The 17,609-nt window shown below is 37.9% G+C and overlaps 3 protein-coding genes across 6 annotated transcripts in view; 2 read left to right on the forward strand and 1 right to left on the reverse strand.

The window, feature by feature from the left end:
• The window catches only part of LOC117160150 (uncharacterized), a 48,571-nt gene extending 35,849 nt beyond the window's left edge, over nucleotides 1-12,722 (forward strand). For 2 of the 3 annotated variants that reach the window (XM_076625316.1, XM_076625317.1), the window contains exons 4-8: nucleotides 3,154-3,215; nucleotides 3,425-3,548; nucleotides 4,873-5,041; nucleotides 5,594-6,251; nucleotides 6,498-12,722. In XM_076625316.1, the coding sequence (XP_076481431.1) occupies nucleotides 3,154-3,215; nucleotides 3,425-3,548; nucleotides 4,873-5,041; nucleotides 5,594-6,251; nucleotides 6,498-10,655 (5,171 nt within the window). In that variant the 3' untranslated portion in view covers nucleotides 10,656-12,722. The remainder of the gene's footprint in view (nucleotides 1-3,153; nucleotides 3,216-3,424; nucleotides 3,549-4,872; nucleotides 5,042-5,593; nucleotides 6,252-6,497) is intronic. The other variant, XM_076625318.1, reaches the window with a different exon arrangement.
• A 391-nt stretch (nucleotides 12,723-13,113) lies between these two features.
• Nucleotides 13,114-15,207, forward strand: LOC117160159 (MYG1 exonuclease). 2 transcript variants are annotated; one of them, XM_033340680.2, is made up of 7 exons: nucleotides 13,114-13,227; nucleotides 13,331-13,487; nucleotides 13,635-13,730; nucleotides 13,804-14,037; nucleotides 14,114-14,315; nucleotides 14,655-14,830; nucleotides 14,896-15,207. In XM_033340680.2, the coding sequence occupies exons 2-7, from the start codon at nucleotides 13,375-13,377 to the stop codon at nucleotides 15,071-15,073; spliced, it is 999 nt and encodes a 332-aa protein (XP_033196571.2). In that variant the 5' UTR covers nucleotides 13,114-13,227; nucleotides 13,331-13,374; the 3' UTR covers nucleotides 15,074-15,207. The 2 variants fall into 2 exon arrangements, with proteins under 2 accessions (XP_033196571.2, XP_033196568.2); XM_033340677.2 differs by lacking the exon at nucleotides 13,114-13,227 and having other exon boundaries at nucleotides 13,234-13,487.
• On the reverse strand, nucleotides 15,200-17,584 carry LOC117160163 (uncharacterized). Its single transcript, XM_033340686.2, has 3 exons — nucleotides 17,434-17,584; nucleotides 15,984-16,304; nucleotides 15,200-15,664 (listed from the first exon to the last, which is right to left on the reverse strand). Exons 1-3 carry the CDS (start codon nucleotides 17,443-17,445, stop codon nucleotides 15,467-15,469), a joined length of 531 nt encoding a protein of 176 aa, XP_033196577.1. The 5' UTR covers nucleotides 17,446-17,584; the 3' UTR covers nucleotides 15,200-15,466.
• Between the last annotated feature and the right edge of the window lie 25 nt (nucleotides 17,585-17,609).

Below are 17,609 nucleotides of genomic sequence, written 5' to 3' on the forward strand. Positions count from 1 at the left end.
ATATCACTGCCTCATCCAACGATGCTACCGCATAACGAAAGATAAACAAAGATAGAAACATTGCTCATCAGCAGTGACGAGAAACAGGCTAGGATCAAAAAGAGTCGAAGCAGAGAGTCGAAGAACTGCTCGTTAGCGTTCATACGTATACGAGTTTCGATTCGTCTCACCAAAATCTCCAACATAAAATTCGAACACAATCGATAACAATCCCTTTATAGTTTTCTCAAAGTTAAGAAGCTGCCTAGAGAGAAGAGTAGAGAAAAGAGTAGAAGCCGAAAGAAACAGGCAGCTGTAGCATCGTGCACGTACATGTTTCGATTAACGAAATTAGCAACTGGAATCTGCATGGCAAATAAGTTACGCGAACCGGGAATTATGAAAGGCGTCGATGACGCGAGCGATAACGACGATCCTCCGATTCCCGATTCGTCCTCGTTACGTCAAATTATTTATGGACAAATGGACTACGTTTAGACGGTGAAATCACGTTTGCAAATGTCTCGCTGCCTCGACGACGAAACGATGAGTGGCGCGCTCGGCAAGTGGAGCGTGCGATCTTGCTTATTTCCGATGATATTCGCGATTGACGATACCGATGATTGCAGGACGTTTGGAGAAGTTCGAGGAACGCCCTTTCGAATATTCAAAATTTCTCTTGATTTTTTATAACGATGTAGATATATCTATAAAGAACGAGTACATCTAGGCGAAGGAAATTGAAATTTTGCGCGAATTATGGAAAATTTATTAAAGTTCTTGCTCGATGTCCTAAAATTTCTTCTCGAGGAATGCATTGACCTTTCACCTAGGCATTTCTGATTATGTCACGTGACTATAGTTTCCGTCAATTTCGCCGTAGGCAATGTCATCAATAACTCCGCGCAGCTTTCTAGAGATGAAAGAACGATCATCGAGTTTACGGGCGAGAGTCTGGGAAAAATATCTACTTTGCGCCCGTTTTCGCATCGTGCTAATGTTTCGTCACTATCCGATAGCTTAATAAATACCAATATCTTCCTCTTTTAACTTCCATATATCCTGAATTATCGATTCTAAAAATTCTAATCACACGATTCTAATGCACAATTAGAAAATTAATAACATGTTTTATTTTGTTACCAAAAAAAAAAAAAATTTCTTCAGTTGCGTTATTAGAGTAGTATATTTTGCGTTACGAACAGGTTTGTAATATCTGGAATAAAAGCTTCGTTAAACAAGTGGATCAATGACATACTTCGCGGTGAATTGGAAAATCTGTGTCGAAATGGATGTATCATATACAGTATAATTGGATATATTGTGTGGAAGGTTTTGAAAGGGAAAGGTTGAAGAAATGGAAAGCGTGTGGCCCCGCATGGCGGAATTCCATCGTAGAAACCAAAATTCGATGAATCGTTCCTGCAATGTAAATAACGTTACGATAGAAAGTCCAAAGTTATGTACTTTTTCTTTCTTCTGTAGAAAAAATTAACTTTTATTATAAATATAAATGTAGATATAAATATTATAAATATTAAAAATATTAATTATTATTAAATCGATGAATTTTAAGAATTTTCCAAGTTCTTAAAATTCTCGAATCCTTGATTTTTCGAATCGGAAATACGTGAATATTCGTTTCTATAAATTCTCGAAAAATTCTAAAAATTATTGAAATGCAACGTTTCTCAATTTTAGTAACGTTAATATAACACAAAAGAAACATTCAATCGCGACTCTACTGCAATTTTATTTAATGATTTCTAATCAGGTTCCTTCAATTTCTCCTTGCGTCAGAAGCATTCGTCGATATACGCATGTACGCTGCTACCTTCTTCCGAAGATTCTGGACACTCGATACGCTTAGAATAACGAGAAATAATCGTAAAGTGAAGTTAACTCTACACGTGTTTAGTATAAAATAAAATTATATATCATTGCATTTTGACGATTTTATAATAAATTTATTTTAGTAACTCTCGTGTTGAACGTCAACAAGTGAAACTTGCAGGCAACAGACAGGAATATAATTGGTCAATTTGCCATGCAGATTATATTCTTGGTAATCGATCAAACATCGGATGCCATAGGTAAAGACGGATAAAGATATTTATTTTAATTAATCAACTACCGCTTACGATTAAAGTTCACGGTTAATTTAGTCGAGTGATGAAATTATTAATCGCTGATTAAAAACGTCGATCATCGAGCGTAAGTTAATTCAAGGTTAATTTTTTCGAAATTTAAGTCTCGAAGCTTGAACCTGCACGACATCATACACAGTTAAATTCCGAGAACGTGCGTGTTCGCCCGATCTTGATCGGATTCAACTCGCGATATCTTCGGCAACCGACTGCAGCTTTGCAAAAGACCTCGATCGCGAATATTAGATTCGCGAGAGATCGACAGGATCCGGGGACGTATCTGATTGGATGGCCCGTGTGCACACCGGATGACCTCGGCCTACAACTGACCACTCGATCGTCGATCGATTCTCTACGCTGCGACATTCTATTTTATTTAATAATTATTGTTCTCACTCTGACTCTGGCAGCACCGATTGAAATCAATGCCCCGATCGGATCCGGTAACAAGTGGTTCTGAAATCGGCTCTTTTCTCTGCGTTTCGTACGATATAAATGTAAACAATAATTCCTACCTCAAAATATAGAGAATTTCAGCAAACATATGGAAAATTGTAATTTCCAATTTGAAAGCTTGTTGTCCTGTATTGGGTATATCGTACATGAGTTTGAGATTATCGTAGAACGTTCAACATAGACGTTAGTATTTGTCAGATATAGATGGAATTTTTTAAAGAAACAAGTATAGAATATTAGAGAGCAACGACCTAGGTGCGTGTCGATAGTTGCTTATAATTATAACCGTAACTGGTGTAACAGGGTCTCCGAGTAGAAGAGTTACGCAAACGCATAAATTAGTCCAGTAAATTATTATCCTCGTGCCGAACATGTAGTCTTTTATTTTATTTCATTTTTCTTTGTCGAATGAAAAATTATTTTCCCTTTCGCGTGACACTTTTACTCTCGAATTTTTCCCCTTTTTTCTTTCTTTCTGTCTTTCCTTCTTTCGTACATTCCGCTATTGCGAACGTATGGATCGAGTTAGAATATTATTAACGATAACTCGCGATTGGCTGGTCTGTTGCAGTTTTATTGTCGATCCTCAACCTCCAGCATGGCTCCTTGTTATGCAGCGCGGGGGAACCTGGCGTGAGTACTCAAATATTTTTAATAATCTCGTTAGAATACATTTCGCGTTACAGTACGCGTTTATCGCGTTTTCAGTTGGAAATTATTTTCAAAAATTTCGAACCCTAATGAATTCTGGAACGAATCTTGTAAATTGATCGTACAATACTATCTTTGGGATTAATCGTGATCGCATGTTTTATAGTAATCATGTTTTGTTATCTCGCAAGTATTTGGACTTCGACAACCTGCCAGAGACGAATTTCTCGTGTCAGGGCAAGGTGATCGGTGGATACTACGCGGATGTTGAAGCCGGATGTCAGATGTTTCACGTTTGCACCATCGGTCAAAAAGGTAATTCAGCAATATTTCTGCAGTCGCTTCTATAACTTTCAGTTTCCCAATTTCTCAAAATAACAAAATAGTACAATCCCTCGCTAAATATAATATTCGACAAAGATCTTAAATACTAAACAGATGGACAAAATGCATTTATTTGAAAACATAACCCCCGTATTTTAATACTTTAACACCTGTTTCAAATAGACCTAACAAATATCTCATTATTCTAAATTACGCCTACAAAAGTTATCTTATCTTCTCAGCTTAAATTAGATTACTTCGTCAATTTCCCGCGAAAAGGACTGCGACCGACGTTGAATTCGTCGGAACGCGCATCGATTAATTCAAAACAGACTCCTCAGGGGATCGATGGATCGGTCGATCGTAGTTTGTTCCTTAATTTGATTCTTATCGTTAATTTGTTGTCGTGACAATTAGAAACCGATAATTAAGTTAACGTCAGGCAGGGAACGAGACTCGTAAACGCGAGACAAATCGATCGATCGATGGTACGATCGAAGGATCGCGAGAGACCCGCCTCGGGGGCCTGGCAAACGTCCGATCCAAGTTTTGTAATCGATCGAGAGATCACTCGGAAGAGAATGTCACGGTCGTCGAGGAACGTTTACTGACCTAAGTCGAGAACGTCTGGCTTCGACTCGTCACGAGGAATCGAGTATATCGTCCAACCTTTTAAGTATCTTCGTTAGAAGTGACGTATCTTTTTTTCTTTTTTTATTTTTTTGCTATTATCTCAACTTTTTAATCTTCCATGGATGATTTCAATTCTAAATTTAGGAATCTTTCGCGTAATTTGTAGGAATGTTTTGCTACATAATTTTTCTTCGAATAAGTTTATTTATAGAAATTTTGTATCTTCTCGAAGTATGCAGTTTCTTTTATAAAACCTTCTTGATGCATCATTTTTTCATAAAAAACTTTATTATGTAATTTTCTTTATAATATTTGTATTTTTTTTACGGAAACTTTGTGCTTTTTTGGCATAGTCCTTTTTATAAACCTGTATTGTATAATATCTTCTTATATACACACACATAACAATTTTCTACCCTGGGGAACGTAATTCTTTCTATTCACATGCAAACAATATTGTGAAACTGTTTAATTATAAATCTATTTTCTAATGCAAATCTCAGTGGGCGGAGAATGTTTGTTAAACTATATTTACTTTGTTTAATATATTTAAGATTGAAATTGCTTCATAAATTACTACGGTGATTGAAATTATTTTCGAATAATGTGGGACGTATGGACGTTTCGAGAACCATGACCCAGAAGAGCATCCCCGAATAATGATCCTGTCCTTCACCATGAGACTTGGTTTCAGACGAGATTATGGACATAAAGTTCCTCTGTCTGAATGGAACCGTCTTCGATCAGGAAACCAGGGTTTGCGAGAGAGTGGACGAGGTCGATTGCAGCAAGAGCGAGCGATTCTACAACTTGAACTTGGAACTCTATGGAAACAACGCAGTCACTCTCAGGTATGTTAATAAATTCACATACGAACCATACGAAATAATCTACCAATTACATATTCATCTCTCGTAATCCGACTCGCCATATCTATTTTTCCATCAAAGGAATGCAATATCCCCCCTGCTAATCTACTTTCGCGAAAGAACACATTGGCTGAAAATAATTATTGTAGCGACTCGGTTCACCTGTCGCGTACGAAATGTTTGCCTGTATAGACGTTCACCTATGCTAGATGTGATTTCGAAAGGACCAAAGGTGCATTAGTTGGCATAACTGCCGGTTTTGCTTACGTAGTCGCGCGATACAGGATCGATAGGTGTGGTGATTGCGTGTCGATCGACGATTTTTTGATTGATCGCGTCTTACTGGCTGCCTGTTGCGGTCATTTCCTATGTAGCGCGCTATCTTTAGAAACACCGTCTCTTTTCAATACCTGAAAAACCATTGCATGCTGAAATTTCCAATTTCCAAAGCGACAAATCACGACTTTGAACGCCTGCTCTAAAAAAAAGTCTAACCCGATCAAGTGAATTTCTGCATGCTATTTTTATTCGCAGTTTACACGAAAATAGCGAGGACGACGTCGATCCATCGGACCCCATAGACGACCACCAACGCAGCACTTCAGCGCGACCAACTACAACAACCACAACGTCCACGACAACCTCGAAACCAAGTAAACCCTCCACTACGCCATCCTCCGGTTCTTTCTCCCACCCCACAGGCTATCCACAACACTTCCAGCCGCAACCACCATTTCCTCAGGTTCACACGAGTCAATCAAAGTCTCTCTACGATGACAAAAATAGCGGCTACCATCACCAGTATATTTTCCACAATGGTGAGAGGAATAATAATCAACAGGCGACTTCGTATCAACTGTTTAGCAATCAAGGAGTCAGTTCCACCACTGTTCAGCCACCTCAGGTGCATCAGATCAGATTCAGCTCGACTGCAAGTCCACAGATTATTCACAACGAACCATCGACGGCGTCGCCACTGTTTCACGCTACATCCTCTACCATTCAGACATTATTGAATAGCAATGGAAATAGTCCAGCGTTGATAAATCCTATCTTTCACAATCATGGGATTGCTAGTACCACGGAGCAATTTATTCATAGTAATAATCCTAGGGAGACTTCGGATTACAGGGAGAGTGGGGTGCAGAGTATCAGGCCGTTGGAGGTTGTTCAGTCGAGCAATAAGGGACAGGTAACTTTGCACTGAATTGACTTTCTCTTTCCTAGTTTTTTGTTTTTATCATACAAGGCGTTCCGTAGTTCGTGATACAAATCGGGGAGGGGCTCATATTCGTGGAAATAGAGTTTAAACGCTTTCCTAAAATAGAAATAGAATAGAATAGAGACCCTTTCTGAGGAAAAATAATATTGCAGTTAATTCACCTGATTTTACAATCTCATATCGTTTGTCTGATACAAATTCTACATATTGTTCCAGGTCTCAAAGTTAACGATATCCCCAGTGCCAACGCCGGAGCCCTCGCGCTCAGTGCAAACGAAGACGAGCAGCCAGAGTTCCCAACAACCAAGGATTTCAGGCAACTTCCTTCCCACCCCATCTCCCGACGAAACTACAGTCAGATCCTTCTACCCAACCCCACGAACATCTTCGAAACCTTCGCAGACCTCCCAATCCCCTAATGACCAAGTCACTCAGCACATACACGTGCTGCCGCCTGTGCAGATCCCTCAACTGAAACCTCACCAAATCACCATCAACTTACCACCTCCAGATCTTCAAAGAATAGTTCAGAATCCATCATCCTTGCTACCTTCTCAATCTAGAGTAATTGTAACAGCCAAAGCAAGTGTTAGCGACGAATCTGGTAGACCATTAAATACAACGCAATTAGTCACTCTTCCCTTGCCGACGATCCCAGCCAGCTACGATGATTATAAAGAGGGAGACGAGTCCTTTGATCCGTTCTATAGAGACGTTCCTAAAATCAGAAACAGCAGAAGAATCTCTGAAGAATCTAGAGGAGTTTCGAGATCTAAAAGATCTGTTAGTCAGACCAAGAATTCCATGGTTTCTTTTGTCTATGCTGGGCATTCTAAACGAAAACGTGATGGGCAGGTGACAGGTGCGAATAAGAAAGATACAGAAAATAAAAATCAGGATTTCGCTTCCATTAAGGAAAGTCTAATGAGATTTAGGGATATTCTCTTTGGAGAAGACTTCACCGAGGACACTCTAAGAAGTGTCTTTGAGGGAAGTAGGCTTCAAGGACTTGGTTCTGATAACGAGAAGAACAATTCCAAGAGAGATTCGTTAGAAGATTTAGAGACAAAGGCTTCTAAAAATTTTAAAGCGAGGGATTATGAAGAAGACGATGTTAAAGAGAAGGAAGACGAAGAGACGGAAGATGGAGAGACGGAAGATGAGGAAACGGAAGATGAGGAGCCGGAAAACGAAGGGACGGAAGACGAAGGGACGGAAGACGAAGGGACGGAAGATGAAGAGACGGAAGACGAAGAGACGAAAGATGAAGAGAAGGAAGATGAAGAAAGTAAAACTAAGCAGTCAGACAGATTAGAAGTTCCTTTGGAAATAGATACTAGGGACTCTGATGCTGAAGAATACATTGACGCCGACGAGGAAAAGAATGCTATGTCAAATTTGAAGAATGTTGAGTCAGATTTGGAGGATATCGAAGTGGAAACTCACGAGGCTGAGAAAGATGAATATGTAGATTTTTCTGATATGAAACATAAGCCTAATAATGAAACTAAATCAGACTCTAAACCAAGAAAGCCAGAAAATACATTAGATGTTGTTATTCTTGATCCAGGCGAGTACATGAAGCTGAAATCCAAGGATGAAGAAGAATCTTTAAATACAACTGAAGAGGAGCAGGTTTCTACACAGACTCCAATTCTATCTTCGACCGAAGAAATCACTGGAACAACGACAGAAGGAGATTCGGTGGATAAACAGGATTCTAAAAGCTCAAAAGACCTTGATGGCACTATTCAAGAAAGTAAACAGTCTAAATTGCAAGAAAGCGACAGTGGAAAGATTCTAGAAGAAGAAAAAAAGGAAGAGAAGCCTAGTATAGAACCCAAACCAAACACGAGAAGGATAAGTTCCAAGATCAGAGCTAGAGGAAAGATTTCTTCCAAGAGAAAGGAAACCAAAATTGAAAATAACGAACCTGTTGGATTACTTGATGATAAAGTTCCCGATCAAAAAGTAGAGACAACAACAACAATAGTGAATCCTGAGGCTGAACAGATTGACAAGCATATATTCAACGAACCAGAGTCACAGACCTCGAAAGATGTCGATATCAGAGCTGTGAATAATCATGGAGGCAACTTGAAGAAACTTCAAACTGGTAAAGATCACAGTACAGGGAAAGACAATCGGAAGAGTGAGGCTAACGAATATGAGACTCTAGAGAAACAATCTAGAACTTTGGAAAAGGATGAAGAAAACGTCGAGATTCTGGAAGGCGAGGAGAAAACAACTGTTCCGAGCTTAGACGAAAAAGAAGTTGAAGAGAAGAGAAAGGTCGAGGAAGAGTTTGACGAAGAAGTGGAGCAGCCTGAAGCTCCTAAGAAAGATCCTTTTGTAGAAGAAATGAGCTATTATAAAGAAGAATCTTCGATAGAGCACGAATCTATGGAAGATGAATCAACCACAGTCTTTAACAATGAAGATTCTCAGGATGATCAGCAAGAAATGGCTAAACATTCTCGTAAAGGAAAGATTATGAAGTTTGAGAACTTTTCGAAAGAAGTGTCTTCTCATAGGCAAGCTAAAAGCAAGAAAAATGAAAATGAGAAAGAGGAAGGAAAAGGATCTCGTGAATTTTCGACGATGAAGAATGAAGAGATGAATTCCGAGGAAGCTTCCATAGAACATTACGACTCTACCGAAGCATTCTATGAAAATACATATGAAATGAGTACAGACGATGAGTACAACGATCCTGGTAGCTCCGAAAACGCCACTATTTCCTCAGAACATGTAACTTCGGAACATGCGACTTCGGAGCATATGGCTTCTGAAGAAATGCCAAGTTCTAAAGAAGAGACTCTTGAAGAACATGAAGACGACGAATCTGTTTTGAGTGACCAGGAAGAAAGTACGGAAGGAGTTCTTAAATTCACCGATGAGTTGCCTAAAGATAAAAAGGAGGACGTACTAGAAACGAAAAGACCCTCAGAATCTCTCGAGAATATAGCTCACGATTATGTAGATGACAATTATGAACCAGATAACTACAAAGAACACGGGTCTTCAGACTCTAACAGTCTAAGTGCAGAGAAAATTCGTAAGGAAATGTTGGCTGATGATAAAATGGAGGACGCCAAGAAAGAGAATGAGGAAGACAAGCCAGAAACTACCACGGAGCCTCAGAAAGATCAGGATGTGGAGACTGAGAGTCTAAAGGAATCCATTACGGAGAAGATAGATTTGCAGACGACAACAACCACAACTACAACAAGTACAAGTACTACAACTACCACTACCACTGCTCGTCCCATGCCTCCAAAATTGTTCAAGCCAATCACTGCTAGAAAGAATTACAATTACATTCCTCCAACGACGACACCGAATCCTGTAATTATTAAACCTAGACTGAGTCTGTTGAATCCCAAGCCAGCAAAGCCGCCTAAATCCTACAACGAGCTGGCACCCAAACCGGTGATCAGGAAGTTCACTTTATTAGCTCGGAAGCCAACTACTACCATGGCTATCACGACGAATATGGACGAGAATTGGACCGAAACAGTGGAAACAATGGCAACAGATGTATCGACGACTACTACTGAAGCTAGCAGGAGCGAAGAGAATATATTAGAGAGCAAATTGAAGCCTCTAAACGAATCAGAAGAGAAGATGCATGCTCCTACGAAGAGCAAAAACGACCAGGACTCCAGTCCAAGCGAACAGAAGTCACCAACAAACGTAAAACAAGATCAAGAAGAAAATTTTACGCCTTATCCTGTTTCTAGACTGTCGACTCTTGTCTCTACTGTTGAGAAATCCTCGAAGGAAACCGAGTCTACTAGCACGGAGTTTGAGAAATCAACTAGTCCTAAGAGTTTTACCTTAGTGGACCTAGAAATTGTTAGTACGACAACTTTACCGATCGGTCTGACGTCCATTGAGTCTGATCATCCCGAAGAATCACCCTCGACTACCGTTAGGTCAACCATAGAGGAAGAAACCACGCTTGCTTCGTCTGCCAAAATCGCGGAACAGAATTTGGAGAGTAAAGCGACAGAGGGACCTGTCACTTTGACAGTTTCTGAGGCAATCGCTATTTCAGAAACCACAACTAAGCGAGCTGAAACGGTGGAATCGACCACGATGAGATCTCTAAGTCGAAACTCAGCGATGTTGAGGAGGCAGGGTGGTTTTAATTGCTTGGAGAAGCAGATGTATCGTTTCTATGGTGACAATAGAGACTGCAGACTGTTTCACTATTGCTCTCCTGGGTTCACTTCAAGGCAGGTGCTTGATTTTCGATTCGTATGTGAAGAAGGCACTGTGTTTGACGAGGAGAGCCAGAGCTGTCGTCACAACGCTAGGAATAAGGATTGTTTGAAAAGGGAGTGGTTAAAAGGAGAATCAGGATTTTGATTTGTTTGTCCTCTCTTTGTGGCTGCTGGCAACGTTGATTTTGGTAATTGGTGAATCCCTTCCCTTAGTGTATATTTATGTATATTGTTAATAGGTAAGATTCCGGAGAAGAGGGCGGCGCCTCTTCCCCTCAGCATTTGCCATAATCCCTGTACATGACGATGATGGATTCACACTTATTAAAATTAATATGCTCGAGGTAGTTCGAACAAGCAGCTCACGGAGAAGATAGATTTTAAGGGAATTTATTGTTGGAATGACAGTGCTAGAAAGTGTTCGAAAAAAGTCGTGTCGTGAATAACGGCACACCTACTTTTTAGAATTCGTTGTTTTTATGCGGTGAATGGTAACATGATTGCGTTTCCTTTCATCGAAATAAATGATGTACAGAGAGTAAAGAATAGAGAGTGAAGAAATGTACTCTGAAGTAGCCTTCAGCAACCAATTGATTCAATATTAGTTATAGCTTCGTCGATAAAGCAGAGCAATCATTGATGATCGATAAAGTAAAACAGCCATTGATAAAGTAGAACTGTTTGGTCGATACATACTTGGGCAGATAGCAAAGCTTCCAAAAAAACCATATGTAAACTAGAAATTAAGAACATTGCTGTGTCCAAATACTAAATTGGTATAAATAACCATAGTTTGCACTGTCATTAACCAACACGAAAACACGAGCAAGTTTCCTAAATATCTTCGTTCAGAGGAAAATATCAGAATGTCGCTCGTAGCAATTTATAGAACTTGATAGTCAGACAACAGCCCCTGTCGACTTCCTTTAGTCAAAAGAGCGAATCACGTCTGTTCCTACGTTGCATCGATGGTTTTCACGATACAGTCATCGATGGAGTATTCCCTCTAGCGATTCAGCAATAAATCTAACGCGCATTGCTCAACAAATTACGAACGAATGTTCGTATCGGCTGGCTAGATGCAACTGCATGAGTAGATTAACAAGGATGTACAGTAACAAATAAAGAAAAGAATTTTGAGAAATACTCGAATCGTCGTGTCGATAAAATAATTTCTTAAAAAGATCGACGTGTTTTTGCGAATTTATTTAAATCTGTAGATCCATCGATTTTCGTTCTCCTTAGCAGAAATACGGTCCCTCGAACCGAAATTCCTAATACTAGTAAATAGACTGAGGATTTTTATGCATTTATTCGACATTTAAAGATACAGAAATATACGAATAATCAACCGTTTAAATACTTTCATTTAAATATTAAATATCATGTACATTCTATGTACATTTCCAGTCCTGTTTCAAACTTCTCCAATGTAATCCAATATAACGAAATTTCGAAATATTTTGTATCACACATACAATATATTCGTAAAAGGTTTTTATAACTCATCGAATACATTCACGAGCTATTCTTTTGGTTCATAAAAATGATGAATTTGCGTAAATATCCACAGTCTACAAATAAATGTATAAATAGACTCCGCATACACATATGTATATCATAAATATATATATTTTTACATGTGAATTTATCCCGTTACAGTTTTAGCGATTTTTTAGATAGGTAATCGCGACCGATAAGTGTGTAGAACGTTTAAAATATGGTTTCAAAGCGTGTACATTCGATGGTTTCTGTAAATATCCTGTGTCCCTCTGTAGAGTAACACGTTATCGATGTAAGAAGCCCTATACTGTGTTAATAATAATTGTGTACTACGTGCAATCTCTTGTTCGTCCATCTGCACGATAAGTTTTTTATTCTTTATTTATTTGTATCGATTTAGAACGTTTAGTTAATTGTTTTCTTTTCTCTTCCCTTTGATGTTCTCATATCGAGAGTGGCAACAAGATTTTTTTCCATCTTTATTTAGTATTGATCGCAGCACGATTAATCTAATCTTCGTTCCTAAATATGTCGATTATTCAATGATGGAGGAGGTAGCCCGAAATAATTCAATTTGATGAAATGTGTAATTTCGTATAATTAAATAACGATTGTAAATATAGTCATCTCTCAAACCACGATATCGTAATATTACTGTAGCTTAAAATAATAAAACACGTGAGAAATTATCTGTTTTCATATACCATGTCACCAAGGGAGATATATTTATTTTCCAATCTGCTAGTGAAATATCAATAAATACCTTTCGCAATTTCTTTGAATCCATTAAAATACCAGATTACACCTTTGTTCTAATAAGTATGTAATGAACATATTTATTTGAATAATATTTATATTATCAATATTATAATACTATAAATATCAATATTTATTTAGTAAAATATCTAATTCTACAGAAAATATTTTTTCCACGTAATAATACACATAATGTGTATCCAAATACTAATAACAATAAAGCACACGTATCATTCGCATGGAGTATGTAATTTTAAATGTCTTATTATTGTAAACACGTGCGTACGCAAGCGTAGCGTGTGTAGCTTCTGATTGGTCAAGCGTAACGCACGTAGCCTCTGATTGGCTGATACACAGTATTGTCCTTTTAATTGATTATCAATTTTTAATCGGTTGTACACGTGCGAAATTAAAGAAATAGGATTCTTTTGTGTATCACGAGCATTGTTTACGTCACGGTGAGAATATAATTTAATTACTGACGTGATTAGTGCTTGGATATGATTAAGTATATCTCTGGAATAATTCCGCGACTCTTTACGAAGCTATCTGTTCCACCAGGTAATATAACCTATACGCGAACGACATCGCAGAAATTCGTGACAATGGCTAAAAACGTGAAAATCGGAACACACGATGGCACTTTTCATTGTGACGAAACTCTTGCTTGCTTCATGTTGAAGACGCTGCCCAGATATAAAGATGCAGTTATAGTGAGGTAAGATATAGAGCTATTTAGTGTAATCAGATTTTCTTATGGAGTTATATGGGGCAATTTGAAATGAGAATGTTATTACGAATGAGAAGTATGCAGGAAGTATGCATAAAGGAGAGAATTAACATAGAGTATCGAATGTACTTGTAGATCACGCGATATGAATATTTTAGATACATGTGATATTGTGGTCGATGTTGGTGGAGTGTATAATCCTTCCAAGCATCGTTACGATCATCATATGAGGTATGACCTGTTTTTTAATCATTTTGGTATAAAGCTAATAACATAGAGTTCATTCCTTTAATTTATGAGTCAGAGATTTCAACGAGTCAATAAGCACAGTAATAAAGAAGCCAGGTTACGATTCGACGATAAAACTGAGTAGCGCTGGTTTGATTTATTGCCATTTTGGCCATGAGATTATCAAGCATTTGATTCCACAAGCAAATGAAAGCGACGTAGAATTGATTTTTAAATATGTTTATGATACATTTGTTAAGGAAGTTGATGGTATAGATAATGGAGTTCCCATGTTCAACGAGGAACCTGTGTAAGTGTCCAATACTATTGTTGCACAGTTAAGATATCATTATATTAAATTACTTACAGTGTGTTGTCCATTTTAGATATCATATCAGTACAGACTTATCATCCCGTGTGACATTCTTAAATCCTGCATGGAATAGCAAGGATATTAATGTTGATAGTCAATTTTTGAAGGCAGTTGAATTAACCGGTCATGAATTAGTGCAACGTATTAATTATGTCGCAAATGTTTGGTTGCCTGCTAGGTCCATTGTGCAGGAAGCTATTGACAAACGCTTTGAGGTGAATAAAACAAGGACTTTACAGTTTATCAGTGTTTACCACTTTGTAATTAATAATTGCACTATTAGAGATATTGTAACAAATCATTGTGCATCTTCGAGGTGACATTTGCATAGATTTGAATAGAATAACATTCTGTTTGAATAGAGTTCAAGCATTAGAATACATGGCCATTGTTAGTTGTATAAAAATGTATCATAGGCATTTCCTTACTGCGATATTATGCAAGAGAAGATTCCTTTCTCTCTTATATGTTAACATAAAAATATATCCTACCAAGCCTTTCTGTTATACAATTTAAAGACATGTTCAAAGAAAAGCTATGATAAATATCTGCAGGTTGACCCTAGTGGCGAAATTGTAGAATTATTGCAATTTGTACCATGGACTCAGCATCTTTATGAGATAGAAAGAGAACAAAATGTACAGCCACCGTTAAAATTTGTAATTTTTGGAAGTAGTGATAGCTATAGGGTTCGAGGCATACCTATAAGACCTAACAGTTTTGTGTGCAGGTATTTATTCAAACGACAACTGGATTATTTTTGAAGCTTTTAACGTATATTATATTGTTTTGTAGGCTGTTTTTGCCAAAACCTTGGGGAGGTTTGCGCAATGAGGAGCTTGCAAGCGTCTCTGGAATCAAAGATGTTATTTTTGTTCATTCAAAACGATTCATCGGTGGCCATCTAACCAGAGAAGGAGCGATAACGATGGCACGCAAAGCTCTTGAGCTATCTGATAATAAATTCAATTAGGAACAATTACATTTTAGGATTTCAATTGATCGAACGTAAATTCCGTATTTTATATAACGTTTCGTGTACTTAAAACAGGTCCAAAGTATTTTAAGGGCGAAGACAATGCACAAAAATAAATAATAATTCGTAAACAGATTATTTATTATGCGAATCCATCGTATTAGGTCATACAAAGATAGCACGATACTTTCGCTGCCTTATTTCACACATATAACATTCAGTTGCAATTTTTACGGTATTTAGTAAAAAAAATCCAGAACAAAGACAGTCGATCATTTTACAGAATTATTCGTCCATTTCATATTCAAATAGTCCAAATATTGAATAAATTGAAAAAAATTATTTTAGAGTTGCGTCGTTATCCTTTCCAAATATTCCTCTCAGTGGCAATCAGAGATTTTCAACAGTTTTTGCGGCCGCATCAGCGTGTGCTGCAAAATGAGCTACCTTCGCTCGAACAACTTCCGGAGTGTCCACTACTCTACCATCAGGACCAAGGGGAGCACCATATCCAAATCCATAAGCATAAGGTGTTGAGGCGTAAGCCAGGGCACCGTATGGATAGAGTCCTAGATTCTTCGCAGCCTCCTTCAACATAAAAAAATGATGGAAAGTCAAATATTAATAATACTATACATTTTTCGGCTTGAAACGAAACATTTACTTTATTAGTAAATGAAGGGAATATATTTGTAAAAAAAAAAAAAAAAAACAATGTAAGATTCTGCTCTTATTCTCACGAGTGTTTAAAAATTCCTTTGCAAATTTAAAATATTTCTAAAGAAGAGGAAAGAAAACTTTTAAGTACAGATCCTTGAACTTTTCCAAGGACTTTCTTCTCCATTAATACCAAAAAGACTGAGTCGTTGATTTTTCAGATTTAAAAAAACTAATTGCTCGTAATTACCAATGCGTGAGCAGTCAAGTGAGCAGCTTTCGCCTGCGCGACCTCAGGTGTATCGACGACACGACCATCGGCGCCTATGGGCGCACCAGGTGCAGGTGCATAAATACGTAACAGAGCCGGCACGTGAGCATAGCTGAGTGTGTTCCTGGCCGCCTCGTACGCCTGAGTCGCGAGGTGCGCTGCTTTCGCTTGTGCCACTTCCGGCGTGTCCAAAACGTGACCGTCGTAGGCTAATGGCACTCTGAGGTAGCTGTAAGGTATCACTGGAGCCACGTATCCGGGCTCTGCGATGGCCAGGGTGCAGATTGTAGCGAAGATGATCTGCAATTTGAAAAAGTACTTTGACATTTTATTCTGTTAACCGAAGAAGATACAAATTTTAGTTTGTTAACTGCAATTTTTATAATTGTAACTGTAGTTTAATATTAATTAGGTCAGAGTTTGAAAGAGCAAGGTTGATGGAAATGGAGTTATGGTGGAAAATGAATTCAGTGAAGCGTGTCTTTGCGTGTGTGGCAACGTGTATTTTTCAAAAACTCCAAGCATAATTAGAAATAGAATAACGAGCAGCAAAGAAGGTTCCTTGTAGTTGAATTAATTCGGTGGGATGTGATTTAGCGTTTAATAGTTTGAAGCATAGTGAAGATAATTAGGTAAGAGGCGTTAAAGAAACAAGTTAATGGAAAAGTGTGATGAAGCGTGGAAAGAACTTTTTTATGGTTGGTTTGACGACTGAGCAGGCATACGAATTGCAACTGTTCATATAAAGAGGCTCCTGTTAGAACGTGGGATGTTAGTATGTCAATGACGAAGAAACCTAGTGGCACGGAAAAACTCGGTTAGTTATTAATAAGTAACGATTGCAGATTCCTTTTTTTTCGATTTTCATGGTCAAAAAACTAATTATTTAATACGTAACAACTTTTTATAGTAATTAATATTCAGTGTACCGATTTTTCTAGTAATAATTGTAATTTTGCAGCAATAGCAATTTAATTTCTCTATTCGTTTAATTTAATTGAGAAAAATTGCGTGTACCTAAATTATCGTTAATAATAGTAAGAAAACGGTCTCGTTTCTAATTATCTAATAACAGATAAATAATCATTATATTTTAATAATATTTTAACGATCAACGTTCCAAAGTTAATAACGATCGATTTCTAAATCTATACAAGCTATCGAATTTTACAAAGAAAGATTTCTAAACCTACAAAGAGCTATTCATTTCTACGATAGTCAAAATAAAACACGTACACGATACTTGACCGATCAATCTTGCCCTAATTAACCAATTTTAAATTGACGTAAATTCAAGAATTATTTAACGAACTATTTTCTGCTCACAGTGCCCTAATCTGAACTACCACTTGTGCAATATCCTTTGAAAACATCCTCACCAATCATACTGCCACGACAAAAAGGAAAATCCCTGGATATCCATACTCACTATCGTTCTCATGGTTAGTCACGTGGAAAAGCGCTGCTGGCAGATAGAATGTGAATTTTCCAACCAGTACTCGCCCTAAAGTATCAACGGTGATGTGCTGCCCTGTCGAGCCACGGTGTCTCCTTTTATATAGGTGAATCTGGTAGGGAGTCGTCGACCCGTAGGAGGGGACCACA

This window comes from Bombus vancouverensis, chromosome 16, assembly GCF_051014615.1.
Source record: "Bombus vancouverensis nearcticus chromosome 16, iyBomVanc1_principal, whole genome shotgun sequence".
In the NCBI taxonomy this organism is placed as follows: domain Eukaryota; kingdom Metazoa; phylum Arthropoda; class Insecta; order Hymenoptera; family Apidae; genus Bombus; species Bombus vancouverensis.

Bases quoted from the DNA above. Each gene is read 5' to 3' on its own strand.
- LOC117160163 (XM_033340686.2), bottom strand. The intron at 15,665-15,983 runs GTAATTACGAGC...TTTATGTTGAAG, and splicing joins ACTTGACTGCTCACGCATTG to GAGGCTGCGAAGAATCTAGG.
- LOC117160159 (XM_033340677.2), top strand. From the start codon at position 13,270: ATGATTAAGTATATCTCTGGAATAATTCCGCGACTCTTTACGAAGCTA. The intron at 14,316-14,654 runs GTGAATAAAACA...AAATATCTGCAG, and splicing joins CTATTGACAAACGCTTTGAG to GTTGACCCTAGTGGCGAAAT. The intron at 14,831-14,895 runs GTATTTATTCAA...ATTGTTTTGTAG, and splicing joins CCTAACAGTTTTGTGTGCAG to GCTGTTTTTGCCAAAACCTT.